The sequence below is a fragment of the Pteronotus mesoamericanus genome, unplaced genomic scaffold, assembly GCF_021234165.1.
Source record: "Pteronotus mesoamericanus isolate MK-2021 breed Mesoamerican mustached bat unplaced genomic scaffold, CSHL_Meso_final contig_130, whole genome shotgun sequence".
NCBI classification, from domain to species: Eukaryota; Metazoa; Chordata; class Mammalia; order Chiroptera; family Mormoopidae; genus Pteronotus; species Pteronotus mesoamericanus.
In genome coordinates, this window is record NW_026555060.1 from 21,455,843 (window position 1) to 21,471,541 (window position 15,699).

Genomic DNA, 15,699 nt, shown 5'->3' on the forward strand with positions numbered 1-15,699 from the left:
TAGTTTCCATCTGTGGCCTTGCCTGGGTTTTATTTATGTTCTTGCATATGTGTGTGCTGTCATTCAAGGTTAGAATGTTTCCAATAAACAAGGAGAGCAGGATAAACCAAGTAAAGATAATTAGAGGGAAAGAAACCAGGATTTAATGTGGGGTTCAAAAAACTCAGCTTATTCATATGCAAGGATGTGACTAGTTTCTGTATTTTTTAAAGGTAAATTTTTAAAATTTATATAGTAGTAAAATGCAATCTACCCCAGCATTAAAGAGCATTTTGTGAGAAATTTCTTATTAGTATTTGACCACAGTTCTTTTATTCAAATGAGCATATTTTTTTTCTGGTTTTGTCCTCGGTGGAAGCAAAAAAAAAAAAAAAAATTGTAAGTTAGTAAATTATCTGGAGTTCGGTTTGTAAGCCAGCCCAGTAAAATGAAACACTGCTGTTATCTAGTTTCTGAAATGTCCTCAAGTAAAACAATCTCAGGTTATTTCTATTTTCTCTATGAGTGACTCATATGTGAGCATCTCAGGCTGCACTGGCAGATGGGAGGGGCCCCCTCAGGGAAGGGCTTTGATCTGGCTCGTTGCATATTCCCAGGGCTCAGATCAGTGCCTGAGACAGTCATGGGCAATCAATGAATACCCTCTGCTCTGTGCACACTTCTGACTGTGTTGCTTTTTATCTATAAGCATTTGACCAATAACAATGGTACGGTATTCAACAAACACATATAGGACTCACATTGTGCTGAGTACTCTCTAAGAACTTAATAAATAGTAACTCAGTTAATCCTCACATACTTATGTATGGTTTTCATTATTTATCAATATTCTCTTTTCTCAAGTGGGGATACCGAGCCACAGGGAACTTAAATAACCTGCCCAGGTCACATAGCTAGTAGATGGCAGAGATAGACAGTCAAGTCAGGTATTCTGGTTCTAGCACCCACGCTTTTCTCAGCTATTATATTTTGCTTTTAAGTATTATTGCATTTATTTGTGCAGGCTCCTACTGTGCTAGAGATTTTAGAATTAGTTACATTTGGAGCCAGGCCAAGTACATTGTTCTTACTTTCCCCTGATGTCCTTTAGCATGTTTATAAATCATCTCTCCTGTGCTTGTATTTATATTTATTTTTTAATTCTCAGGATTGTTCTCAAACTCTGACCCTGATTTAAATGGTTCTCCGCATAGTTATTTCTTCTCTTTGCTTTGGCTTCTTGTGATTTCAGTAAGTCCATGTTTATTAGAAATAATGGCCCATGCCATGTTATCATCCATTCTCCTTGTCATTATTTTCATCCCTTAGGCCGCTTCTGTGGCAGCTCCATGCCCCGCCCCATCACTTCCTTCAGCAATGCTCTGACACTGAGGTTCATCTCTGATTCTACTATGAACTCTGATGGTTTCCATGCTACGTATGCCGCCTCGTCATCAGGTCAGTCATGTTAACAGATGCTGCTCCTAGGTTAAAAGGAACAGGGTCGAATTTCTAGATTTGTTAATTGGGACTCTTTTACCTTTAGAGTTGGAAGTTAGTTTCCTGAGATCCCCTCTGTGCCTGATCTTATCTTCTTCCAAATTAGGTTAACATACTTATAAATTCTAGCAATAGTGAACTCTGTACCACAACTTCTGTGCATGTTCCTCCACCGATAGACACTCCGGGTGTTTTCATACCTTGGCTATTGTGACTAAGGCTGCTAATAACGAACTCTGGAAGTGAGAAGAATTGAGTGGAATGACTTTGGATGGCTTGCTTGTCAGTGTGTTGGTGTTCTCTTTGACGCGTTGGTGAAGGCAGCCTCTAATTGACAGTGTCCAATGGCATCTTTCATGAATGAGCAACTGCTGTTCTCCCATCTCCCTGGCCTTGCAATTGGACCAGGCAGGGTCTGTGTGTCGTCATGGAATGCTTGATGGATGGTGGCACATGGGAATGAGAGGAAAGACGAGCCATCTAGTACTGGGTCTCTCAGTCTGTGCTCTTTATCAGCTGCCTGCTTCTTTGTTATTAGCATTCAAAAGCCTGAGAACACCTAGGAGATCTGTGTGTATGTTTCAGTCTTCTCCTGAGAGGAAAAGGCTGGAAACTGCCTTCTGTTCTAGGCCAGGGTTGAAAATCATCTTGGCCAGAAATGCTGAGTTGCTGTAGGATTAAAACAAGTTTTTTATTTTGTTTTTTTATTAACATAAAATTATAGTGCACAGGGAGAATAGTCTTTTAGAAAAGAAAATGCAGAGATTTCTTCTGCTCTACCATACCCTGCTGCTTTTAGTTTTCAGTTTTCAGAATCTTATCCTTATTTTATGTGGCATGCATTTTTTAAAATGTGAAAAGGGTGCTGTTAACATCTCTAGTCCTCTTTTTCCTTTACCTTGTGGTGTCTTATATTTGATCTTTGTTCCGACACTCACTATTATCTCTTTTCTTCCAGCTTGCGGTGGAGACTTCCACATGGTTGAAGGCATCTTCGACAGCCCTGGCTACCCAGAAGTTTATCCCCCTAATGTGGAATGTGTCTGGAACATCATCAGTTCCCCTGGCAACCGGCTCCAGCTGTCTTTTATGTAAATCATTTTTTATGGTGTATTGTTTCAGTGAGTCTACAGGAAGGAAGCACTGTTACTAATAGGATGGACAGCTAATAGCATGTGTCCAAGCAACTGTTAGAAAATACATTTGGAACTTTAGGAAGTCTTGTTTCCAAATTTCCTCTGTTTTAGTCATAGTTTGGGTTATAAATAGTATTAAAATTCTCTTGAGAATTGTTCTAGAGTCCTGCCTAATATTACCAGAAGTACATGCCTGAGCATTAAATTGTGGAGTGTTCATTTTCAGAGAAAAATAATTTTGTTTTTTTTAAATTTCAAATGTTTAGATTCTTCCCCAAAATCACTAACATTCTTTCTTCCAGTAGAAATCCTATCTCAGTTAAGCCTTCTTACTCCTGTCCCTTACTCCCCGCCTCCCCGCCTCCCCGCCGCACCACCCAATCCACCTTTCCTTCTGCTCCTGTGAAGAACAATTTGGTACATTTTTTGGAACTTTTGAAACTTAGTGGGTTATTTGTAAAATCACTCTTATGTTCCTCAGTGAACTATATAAGACTTTACGAATGTAGACAGTGGCTATGGAATTAACCATAGGATCCCACCATAATATGAGTGGTCTTAAATTAAATTAAACAATAATGTGTTATCTAGAAGTGGATAGTGAAAAGCATGTGCTAAGTGAAATAGAACATTTTAGTTGTCAATACAGAGATGCCTGTGACATATCACCCCGGTAATGAATGCTTAACAAATATTGTATGATAAGACTTTGGTATTTAAATTCACATTTTAAATTGAAAGTTATTTATTATACTGTATTTCATATTGTTGGGCTTTGTTTGGGATTGCTAATTCTGTTTCTGAAGAAAATATAATAAGTTAGTGTTGGGGGAAGAGGATTGTTTTGAAGACATTTGGCCTATTTATTCAAACAAGTCTTGCTCCTGCTCCTGGAGATGCAATTCTATGCATCAAGAATGGGTTTAAAAAATGGATTTAAAATTGGACCACTTTCAGGCATCTCAAGTTGCTTGCTTGCAGTCCATCAGTCAGACAGTGCCTCTTCAGGGTACAAGTGGCATTGTATTAAAACAAAGCCCTTTGAGTGCCTGAAAGGCAATGAACGTTTAAATTGCCACAAAGGAGAGAGAAGTTTTTGTTTTCTTTGTCTTTATTAAAAACACAAAGTTCTATATGGGAAAAAATATATATATAATTTTTACCTGATATATTTATTCAATATTTATTAAGCCCCTACTGCATGCTGGGCATATAATGGTCAGATGTTACTACCATGCTAGATGCTTTATATTTAATAATGAATACAACATCATCATTATCCCAGTGATGAAGTCCAAAGTCGTTCACATGGCTTACCAGGCCTCACAATTGTCAAATGAAAGGGCCTCTTTTTAATTTTTCCCTCTCAGTCTCTACCACATTTACATTGTTGACCAGTGTGATATTTGGGTTGCCAGGAACTGGGCTAGGCACTGTAATGTTTAAGATCAAATAGGTTCTTGATAAGTTACTAATAAATTAATGTTAAGAAACTATTAATTTAAAACACAAAAAGATTCATTTCATCTATAGCAGATAATCATATACATATAGGACACTGCTGAGAATAAAGATGTCAGATTTAAAGGGTATAGCATAAGGCTGATGCATACCAGATGTTCAATGAATGCTAAACTCTCTCACTTTGCTGTTTCTAAAGTATCGGGAGTGGTAGTTCACAGTTAAATTCAACTGGACAACACTGGGCTCTCCTGGAAGATGAGAGATAAACACGAAAAGCAAGTTTCATCCATTTTTCTCTTTAAGGAAGTAAAATCCTAGTTTTTGTATAGACAAATCTTAATGACTCAGCTCTTTCCTTTCTTATCCATAAGAAGTTAATTTTATTATTTCTTGTTACTTGCTTGAGTTTTATTTTTAAAATAAATTTTGTAGAACGCAAGCTGTTCCTCTGTATGTAGATGATAATGAGAAAGGTTTTATGGCAAGGCCTGCAAGTTATTTCTGCATGCTCTAAACTATATCCAGATGAGGGCTTGGAAACATCCCTCTGGGGAGTGAGAGAAGCATATGGAATATGTCAAGTTCTAAAACACGGGGTTTGGATCGTGGACACTGTGGTGAAATTGAGTAGGGAGAAGAATTGAAGAAATTATGGTTGAATCTGCAACAAAAAGGACAGGAGAGGGGGATAAAAATTAAAAAGGAGTTTTTTTGTAAAGGAATTAACAAAAAAGTATATTTTATGCTTGCAGAGTGCTTTTTGAAAGTGATTGATCTTGGTTCAAGAATCAAAATGAGATAATGAGAAACAGTGATTGTACTATTTTTGTTCCTCATCATATTTTTACTAACAGATCTTAGCCAAAGTGTTTGGAAAAAATGGGAGATTTGCTTCTAAAATGTACTGACCTAAGTTTAATTCAATTCTTGTGAATATCATCTTACCATCACTTCTAATAAAAATGCCTTTTCTGCAGTTTAGCACTGGATCATACCAGTCTGGTACTAAAACAGAAAAGAAATGCATTTAGTCATGTTCTGGACCTGTGGACCGGACTTTAATATGCATACTGACCACCTGAGGTCTTGCTAAAATCCACAGTCTAATTCAGTTTGTTGGTGGGCCCTGATTTTTCATTTCACACACACTCTCTGGTGATGCTGAGGCTCCTGGGCCATGTGCCGCACTTTGAATAGAAAGGCTTAGAAGAAATTTCCTGTAAATCATCTGCTGAGGAAAATGATTTCCTTTTCTCTCCCTCTCTCTTTTTTTCTGAGAAGCAAAAGAAAACAATGTTAGCATATTTTCCAGTGTTGATACTATTATAGGTAATAAAACTGAGCACCAAATTTCTTAGATCACTTCTGTGTCTGTTTTTTTCCTTTCACTGTACTCAAAATATGAGTCTTCCCTAAGTTTCTGTTCTCATCCCTTATTTCTCTCTACTTATGATTCCCAACCTTTGATTTCTAACCCCCTAGTCTAGCCATGTGTTCAACTATCACCATATACACATAAGTGGTTTCCGAGTATAGTCCCAGAGTCTCCTCTGAAGTCCAAACCTACATATTAGCTCCAATGGATAGCCCACTTGGGTGATGTGCCATTCTTTTAGATTCAGTGTAGCAAAGAAACAAAAAATATTTTTTTTCTGCTTCTGGCAGTCATTACTATTATATGTTACTGCAAGATAATATTCTCAAGATGAGCTCTGATTATCTAATTTTACCACTCAGAATTCCTCAATATTTTTTAATGTGATGAAAAGACATAATGTAAAAATCAACATTTTACCCAATTTTATGTGTATATTTCAGTGGCATTTTCCGTATCCACAATTTTCTGAAACCAGCACTGTTCCCATTTCTAGTACTTTTTCATCGTACTAAACAGAAACCCTGTACCCAGGAGATAATAACCCCCCTTTTTCCTCTGCTCCCAGACCCTGGTAACCTCTGTTCTGCTTTCTGTCTTTACAAATGTCCCAATTCCAAATTTCTCATTTAAGTAGAATCACACAATCTGTGTCCTTTTGTGTCTAGCTTATTCTACTTAGCATAATGTTTTCAGGCCTCATCTGTGTTGTAGCATATATCAGAATTTCATTCTTTTTAAAAGCTGAATATTATTCTAGAGTGTTTGTGTACATATATAAATGTGGTATTGTATATGTAGTTGTATATGTGTTTTTATATATTGTTTTATCAAAGAAGTTGTACATATATAGTTTTGTTTATAGCTATATTATATATAGTTATATAGAGTTTTATTTGTTTATATATGAGAGCTATATATAAATATATATGTATAGAGAGAGAGAGTTAAATAGCTTTTTATATCTATTTTAACATATCCTTTGAGTATATACCTTGAAATGGAATTACTGCTTCTTAAGATAATTCTATGTTTAAGTTTTTGAGGAACTGCTAAATTGCCTTTCATGGTAACTGCACCATTTTATATTTTCACCAGCAATGCACAAGTTATGATTTCTCCATATCTTTATCAATACTTGTTATAGTCCATTTTTTAAATAATAGCCATCCTAATGGATATGCAGTGTTATTTCACTGTGGTTTTGATTTCCATTTCTCTAATAACTAACAATGATGAGTACCTTTTCATATTCTTATTAGTCACTCATGTATCTTCTTTGGAAAAAGGTCTATTCAGTCCTTTGCCATTTTTAAATTGAGTTATTTTGTATTTTTGAGTTGCAAGAGTTCTATTATATTCAGGAGAGTAGCATGGTCATGTGTTTTTATTTCTCTTGGATAAAAATCTAGGAGTGAAATTTCTTGGACATTAATTGTGTGTTTTATAAGAAACTGCCAAATAATTACTCAAAGCAGTTGTATTAATATACATTCCTACCAGAAACATATGAGACTTCCAGTTGCTCTGCATGCTTACCAACCTTTGATCTTGTCCATCTTTTCTATTTTAGCCCTTCTGATGGGTGTGAAAGGGTATCTTTTTGCAATATTTAATTTCCATTGCTCTGATGACTAATGATGTAATGTACTTTTCACATTCTCCTTGGCCATTCACTCATCATCTCTTTTGAAGTGTATGTTCAAGTCTCTTGTTCATTTCTAATTTGGTTATTTTTTCATTGTTTGTTTGTAGGAATTCTTCTATATTCCAGATCTGAGTCTTTTGTTAGATACTTGTTTTTCAATGATCTCTCCTTCTCTCTTTCCCAAACTCTGTGACTTGCTTATTAATTTTTTAATTCATGCATTTAATAAGGAGAGATGTTTAATTTTCTATTAAGCCAAATTTATTAATTTTTAATCTTGTATATAGTGCCTTTTGCATTCTAAGAAATATTTGCCTGTCCCAAAGTTATAAGGGTAGTCTGCTTTCTTCAAGGAGCTTTATGATTTTAGGTCTTAGGTTTATACCTATGAGAAATATTAAATTGGTTTCTGTGCATGGAGAGAGGCAGGGTGTAGCTTCTTTTTCTCATCCATAAAGATACCCAGTTATTGCAGCACCACTTGTTAAAACAACTTCTTTCCCCATTGAATTGTCTTGATGATGTGGCTTAGGTTGTATTGGTTCTATATTTGTCTATTTTTCTCTGGACTTTCTCTTCTATGTCATTCATTTGTCTACCCTTACACCAATACCGCACATTCCTGATTACAGGAACATTTTAAAAGCATGAAAGCCCAGTTTTAAAAGCATTCATTTAGTACCTGTGTGTTTCAGACTTTTTATATATGTTACTAATGACCATTATCTGAGGTGGATATTATTTCTTACCCTCCATCCCCCTATGTCACCATAATTGCAGAATATAATGCAAATTGAATAGCGCATGCTTGAACACTAGCCTGTGAATTACAAATGCCATACTTTTCTACCTTTCTTGAAATTGTGTGTGTGCCTTTAATTGATAATTATGCACTGCCAAAGTTAGCCCTTCATTCTGCTCCCAGCTATGTCATTTTTTAGTACTTTTCTTTAAAGTGCTCAATGTTCTAACCAATCTAGACCTCTCACAGATTCTAAATATGCCCCACCCTTTTCTGCGTATGTGCTGCTGCTGGCGTGCATTCTCTGCCCACCATTTCTACACCTAAATTCAATGAATATTTGCATTTCCATCTAAAAAAAAAATCTATCCATCAAGCTATTACTGACCCCAGCAATCTATATGTGATACCTCTGCCTCAAAGTTACTACACTACTTCATAGCTCTGAATGGCACTTATGATACTTATTCTTTTCTGTACTCTTATAATACTTATTTTTTTCTGTACTCTTGACCAATTTCCTCCCCTACAGATAAAATTCCTAGAAGGCACTGTATTAGTTATCTTTATATCTCTTGACTGAACATTTCCACAAAATTGAATAAAAGACATTTTTGTTAGCAAAAAAAAAAAAAAATGACACTTAAAGATACATTATAAAAAGTGAGCAGGTTAACCCAGCATGTGGTTCAGGATAACCCCCAAGTTTATTCTGTCAACTTAGTCCCCCTAAATTTTATTTTTTCTTTTCAAATCAGAACTTTCCAGCTGGAGGATTCTCAGGACTGCAGCAGAGATTTTGTAGAGATCCGGGAAGACAACGCCACTGGTCACTTGGTGGGACGATACTGTGGCAGCGTCCTCCCTCTCAATTACTCATCCGCTGTTGCGCATGTGCTGTGGGTTAGGTTTGTCTCCGATGGCTCAGGCAGCAGCACAGGCTTCCAGGCCGCATTTGCCAAGAGTAAGTTGCTCTATTTTAGTGATGGCTTCCGAAGGAATCCTGCAAACTACAAGGGATTAACACTGTTTTCAAATTACGTCCATACCTGTGGCTCATTAAGAGCCACTGAGAATGCTCAAGGGTTCTAATATTTTTGTCAAGCTTTAGTTCTAATTGTTAAATTAAATTCTTTTCATAATAGCATGTTAGTCTTTAAGGTATTTTATATATATAGTTCAGGTTTGTTGCATTTAAATCAAATGTATTTCATTTGATCTCATAAACTCTATATTCTTCAAATTAAAAACATTCAGTATAATTTTGCGATTAACTTTAAATGCTCAGATATTGTAATGTTATTCTTTTCATAGCACAAAATGTTAAGTGCTTTTATTTTCTAACTCAACTTTTTCATAATTAGCTCTTATATATATGGTTCTCAGATGTCAGTTTCTCTTATCTTTAAAAACATTTTATTCTCTTGTAAGACAAAATAAAATAGGTAAACCAAAATTAGGAAATTAGAAAATGGGGCTGGTCCTGCTGCCTTCCCCTGTCCCTAAGTCCCCTGGGGTTTGGGAATCCCTTTTCAAATGGGAAGTTATCCTTTGTTTTCCACCATGCAACTTTCTATGAGGAGATGGAATTCTATTCACAAAATCACCCTTCTCCAGGAGTTAAGAGAAACCAAAAGGAAAACAATATTTCTTTCAGTGTTCAGAAAGGAAATCACAGCCAATTAAAAGTTCTCTTTCCTCCTAGTATTTGGCAACGATAATATTGTGGGAACTCATGGGAAAGTTGCCTCTCCCTTATGGCCTGGAAATTACCCCCACAACTCTGATTACCAGTGGATAGTAAATGTGAATGCCTCCCAAGTTATCCATGGCAGAATCTTGGAGATGGATGTTGAATCAGCACGCAACTGCCTTTATGACAAATTAAGGGTGAGTTTCCAAGTGCAACTGATGCTTATAACTTTAGTGAATTGCTGTTGGCAAGAATAAATCCAAGTTAATGTCTATTCAAGCACTTGCAAATTGTGTGGGATGGTCTGTTTGCCTTAAATTAGGATCACCTCCTCTGGATTACCTGTACAGAGGTAATTCTGGTATTATATTTATTTGTGTTTTTATCATTATTGTAATTTGCATCTTGAATTTTGTCTAAGCACATATGTATAACTTAATTATGTAGTCTATCTTATACCTCATTTCCTGTTTATTCTTATGTTAGGGTATTAAAATTTGAAGAATCATTTAAAAATAAGTAAATAAATAAAAATATAAAAATTGTGGTGATCATTGCCATCCAGACATTGAATATTGTATCAATTTCAAAAACTCCATCAGATTTCCTCCCCAGCTTCATTGAGGTACATTTGACAAACAAATGTTGTACGCATTGAAAAAGTAGAATGATGTTTTGATATATGTGAAATATATGAGTTTGAATATTTCACTACCCGATTCTTGATGGTCATGATTTCATCTTATTAATCTTAGATTCATAATGGCTCATAGAACCCATTACCTGACACATGCTCAGTATGTGAGAAAATAATTATTGCATAATATGAAAAACTGAGTTTGAATTTTAGCTTCTGTACAGAAATTTATGATAAAAATCATAATGAATTTGTTCCAAACTATTTACAATAAGATGGAGGGAAGAATAGGAAATGTGGTTGGATAGCACCCATCCACATGTGCAATTAAAAAACAAAATGTGCTCCATGCTGTGTGTTTGGGAAGTATCGTAAAATACGTCTCTAAGTAGGTAACTTAATACTCGAAGCCAAATGAAAAATATTTATTGAGTGCTTTGAAGGTGTGCTGAGCTGTTGCAAGCTACAATCCTTTTGTTGTCACTAATTCTGCGTCTTTACTTCGGTGGAGATAGGAGCTCCTTTAGGATTCCTGTTCACTCTGTCTTACTATACCTTTCCTCTTTCTTGTTGCTTTTTCCCTTTCTTCCTAATCCTCTTTGAGGCCTCAAAGCAATTCAATAAGAGTTGTTTTTGTATGATTATCTGGTTTCTACTTTTCCAACACCAAAATTTACTATAAGTCCTATGGTGAACTATATCACATAGACTATGTTTATTAATATAATTCAGCAACAAAGGTGTAAGAAATTTTAAACCACATTAAATTATTGCAATCATATACATTTAATGACATTTTTATTTTAAGACATGTTTTCTCATTATTTTCCCCTTCTGATAACATTATAATTATGTAAGGCATTCTTTTAGTTTTTTAAATGAAGACACTGGAAGTAATTGCCTTAATTCAATGCTCTATTATCTGTTTTTTATATGCAGATTTATGATGGTGTTGGCATTCATTCTCGCCTGATTGGAACTTACTGTGGCACCCAGATTGAATCCTTTAGCTCCACAAGAAATTCTTTGACATTTCGATTTACTTCTGACTCTTCAGTCTCAGGGAAAGGATTCCTTCTGGAGTGGTTTGCAATGAATGTCTCTCTTGGACCCTTACCTACCATTGCTACAGGTGTGTTTCGTAATGAAATTCTTTTCAGGGGCTGATATGTGTAAGCCAGTATTCCAAAGAGCCCTACTATAATAGGAGCCAAATACACAAATGAACTTAGAAGAATAAATACAGCTCCCAAACCTTCTACCATTCCTTTAGGTGTTATTTTAGTTTCATAATATGTAAAAATGGTATGTTTGTTTCTAAAAATGCCAGTTTCCCATTATATTTCTCATATTAATTAGGGATTTAAAATCCATAAGATATTCTACTTACAATATCTAGTGATTACCTTAGAGATCTCTGAAAATTTGATTTACAAATACCACACACACACATCCAAATATATGCACATACATACCCAAGCTAGTTAAGGATGCACTAGTAGAGAGATGTGACTCTTTCCCCTCTGAATTTCATTTTAAATTTGTTTTAAAAAGTGCTTCACTTACCCTTTGGCTGGTTGTAAACCTTCATGTTTCAAGGTAAAATTGGTCTAAATTTTAAGTTTTTATTTTACTTTTTTTAAGATATCCTTAGTTCCCTCAGTAAGCAGTGTTTTGGGGGACTGTGCCTTTTCCTTTAAAAATTGTTTAAATAACTTTGAGTGGCTTTTATGGATTTGAAGATTGATATAGAAGAAATTCAGCAGATATTTCTTGGAGGATATTCTTAGTTCTTGAAATATTTGATTGGGACACATTATCATAGGATCTCATTGAAGAATATTCAAACTGTAAACTTACTGTAGTAGTAAATAGACCTTAAAAGATTAGAGTCCATTTGCTTCCAACTTCTTGAGAGTTTTTATCAACAATGATCACTGAAGGTATAGCTCATACTTATTTTTATTATTGACCCTTAGTATTCTGTTCTGAGATGTTATTTTCACCTCCTTTATATAGTACTTTAATAACAATGAATATGAATCTCTCCCTTAAAATATTAATATATTTATTCTAGAGCAAAAAGCCATCAGCTAGATTGCCAAGTGTAATTTAGAGCTATCCATTTAACTTTAGAAAGCTCTTGTAAGTAAACTTGAGTTAAGCTTTTTTATATCCACAAAACTTAAGTTATAGAAGGAATCACTCATGAAAAATATTATATCTGCAAATATAATTTAGTACTCAAAAATAAGTTTTCTTCTCACACATATATTCTATAATTATATAGTTTATGTGGATGAGTAAATAAAATATCATAAATCTCATTTTTCTTAATCAAGAACAAGGAAAGGTGAAAGTAAGAGGTTGAGAGAATTTTACAATTTACTAATTATCAAAATAATATAAGGGATTATCTCATGATGATATCACATTCTGAAAGTTTCATTAAAGTTAAAAAAACCTACCATTTTAAAACATTAGTATTTTGACCATTGTATCATCAGCATTTCTTATGCATACATATACTTAATTCAATTCAACAAATACTTATTGGGGATTTACTATTGATACATTGTGGTGAGTACACATCAACTAAGAAACGGAACCAATGTATGCTCTCTGTTTTCTAGGAGCTTAACAGTATTTGGGAAAGATAAAGCACTCAGTATATCAGTTAAATAATATAAGAATTAAATGATTAAATGACAAATCAGGTGGTATGGGCAGCAAAAAAAAAGCACCTGAAGGAAAATAAGCTTAGTGTGGGCTGGGGTCATCTGCAGGAAAACATGGAAAGGAGCAGCCCTCATGCATTGCCAGTGGGAAGGTCAAATGGCATAGCCACTCGGGGAAACAGTACAGCAATTCCTCAAAAATTGAAATTCCGTGTTACCACCCTATTATCCAGCAGTTCCACATAAAAATTTATACATGGATGTTTATAGAAACATTATTCATGATAGTGTAAAAGGAGAAGCAACCTAAATGTCAAACAAGCGATGGATGGAAAAACTAAATGTGATGTATTCATGCAGTGTAATACTGTTCAGTCTTAAAATAAAGCAAGTACAGATACAGGCTAAAATATTGATGAATCTTAAAATATTATGTTAAGTAAATAAAGCCAGTCACAAAAGGCCACATTTTGTATGATTATATTTGTATGAAATGTTCTGAATAGGCAAATCCATAGAGGTAGAAAGTAGGTGAGTGATTTCCATGGACTGATGGAGAGGAGAATAGAGAGCCAATGTTAATGAGTATCAAGTTTCTTTTTGGAGTGGTAAAAGTGTTCTAAAATTACACACCGGTGATGGTTATAGAACTTTGTGAATATACTAAAAACCACTGAACTGTACGCTTCAAAAGGGAAGATTTTATGGTGTGTGCATAATAGTTCAATAAAACTGTTATTTTTTAAAAAACTGAATAAAATAATAAAGGCTGCTATTATTATAAGCTCATGTGCCTTTTTAAGTATTTCAATTTCCAAAATTGAAAACTGTTTCAAAATTGCCTAGGTATAAATTGCATGATGAGTAGCTACACTAAAAAGGTAAAAGTTAAAGTACCTAGACAACAGAGTTCTATCTAGATAGTAATAACAGGATCTTCTACCTGGGCTTACTTCATGGTTAACAAACATTAGGCACTCATTAAGGAGTGGGTTGTGCGGCAAAATTAAGATGAAAAAATAGAATACAATGTGTTTTTCTTCACAAAAAATAACTTATGTCAATCACAGCTGTCTGAATCAATGGGTCTAATAAAATATTTATAGATTTCTTTGATAAAATTGCTTTAATTAACTATTTCATTTCAAGACAGGCTGACCCTGAAATGAAAGCACTGGTTTCTTTTCATCAGAGGTATTTCAAAGATGCTGCTTTTTACTCTCAGGTGCTTGTGGTGGGTTCCTGAGGACAGGCGAGACGCCTGTCTTTCTCTTCTCGCCAGGCTGGCCTGAAAGCTACAGTAACAATGTAGACTGTACGTGGCTTCTCCAGGCTCCTGACTCCACTGTGGAACTCAACATCCTCTCCCTGGACATTGAATCTCACGACGCATGCAACTATGATAAACTTGTGATACGAGACGGTAAGTAACATTTTTTTTTAAATCAAAATAAAAAACACCACCAAGTTTCCACCCTGACACATATTTAGTTGCATTCAATTATAATCATACTTGTTGACTACCTTCATCCATTTGCATGGAATCTCACAGATATTATGGTTAATGAAGGCCTCAAATAGTAGAATTGGCTACAGTTTCTGAGGAACATAGGGAAACTGCGAATTGCCTCTAGAAAATCATCCACATACGGCGTCAGGGAAAGCATTACATTCCCAGGAAGGAACACAACCTGTGGCTTAAGTGGGGAATAACAGTCTAAGTTTCTAGGTAGTGCTGCTATCTTGTTGAAAGGCTTTGGAAATATATCTTGATATTTTTATATCTATGACTTTAAGATCCTAGTGTGAAAATTATTTATAATTACAATGTATTCAATTCTGTTCTTCTAAATCTCTGGGTAGAATGGGTAGAGTTAAGGGCCAATATCTTTAATTGTTCCTCTGTACACAGGTGTGGCATTGCTATGCATTGATTGAGGTATACGAATGATGCTATTAAGCAGCATGTACAAACTGTGCCTCACAGTTTGCGTAGAACCAAGGAGAATAAGGAGGCCACATCCTCTGACCAGACTAGTGTCTCTCACAGTGTGGTCCTCAGACCAGCAGCATCAACATCACCCGGAAATTTGTTAGAAATGCAGACATACTAAACTAGAAACCTACTAAACTAGAAACTGTCAGGATGGGTCCTAGATCTGTAATATAAAAAGCCCTCTAGGCAGGGCTGGAATAGGGTGAGGAGGGCAAGGCAGGGCCAGGCAAAGTGCAGAGTTAGGTCCTGTCTTTATTTAAAATTCTAATATTTTGTTCACTTACATTAAAGTCAATTTTTAGGACATTGCACTAAAATATTGTTTATCTTGATTTCTGAGGTCTGGCACCTCTTAAAACTTTGCCCCTGACTCAAGGGGCTTCCCTTGCCTGACCCTAGTCCCAGCCCCCAAGTGATTCCATTCCGATGGTCTCTAGAGCGTGAGAACCACTTCTCTGCATGACTGATGCTTCAAATGCCCATCTAGGCAATAGGTAACAGAACCAGGGAAGTGTTAAACTGAGAACAGAATCAAACAGGCAGCTGTTAGGAAGGCAGGCTCAATGGTAAGAATATTATTTTTTAGGGTGTGTGAGAAATACAGAGTTTCGTATGAATTTCCCAAATGTTAAATAAATGAAAAATGCTTCTGGGATTTTTTTTTTCTTTTCTGGATCAAACAAACGTGTGCTTGTTTTTGGCTCACAAGTTGCTGGTGTGCAAACTTGTGGTTCCCGTATCCTTTCAACCCTAGACACAATAAGTACAGTGAGAACAATCAAACGGCAAAGTTGTTTTATATTTCTTCTGTGGAAGCTGGACCCTAAGTAAAGATATAGATCAATCATACA

At 35.3% G+C, this 15,699-nt stretch overlaps 1 protein-coding gene across 1 annotated transcript in view; it reads left to right on the forward strand.

Moving 5' to 3' along the window:
* CUBN (cubilin) overlaps positions 1-15,699 on the forward strand; it is a 250,291-nt gene that overhangs the window by 140,045 nt on the left and 94,547 nt on the right. Inside the window, exons 35-40 of the mRNA XM_054593125.1 lie at positions 1,309-1,437; positions 2,438-2,570; positions 8,603-8,808; positions 9,550-9,734; positions 11,114-11,306; positions 14,078-14,275. Of these exons, the coding sequence (XP_054449100.1) occupies positions 1,309-1,437; positions 2,438-2,570; positions 8,603-8,808; positions 9,550-9,734; positions 11,114-11,306; positions 14,078-14,275 (1,044 nt within the window). The remainder of the gene's footprint in view (positions 1-1,308; positions 1,438-2,437; positions 2,571-8,602; positions 8,809-9,549; positions 9,735-11,113; positions 11,307-14,077; positions 14,276-15,699) is intronic.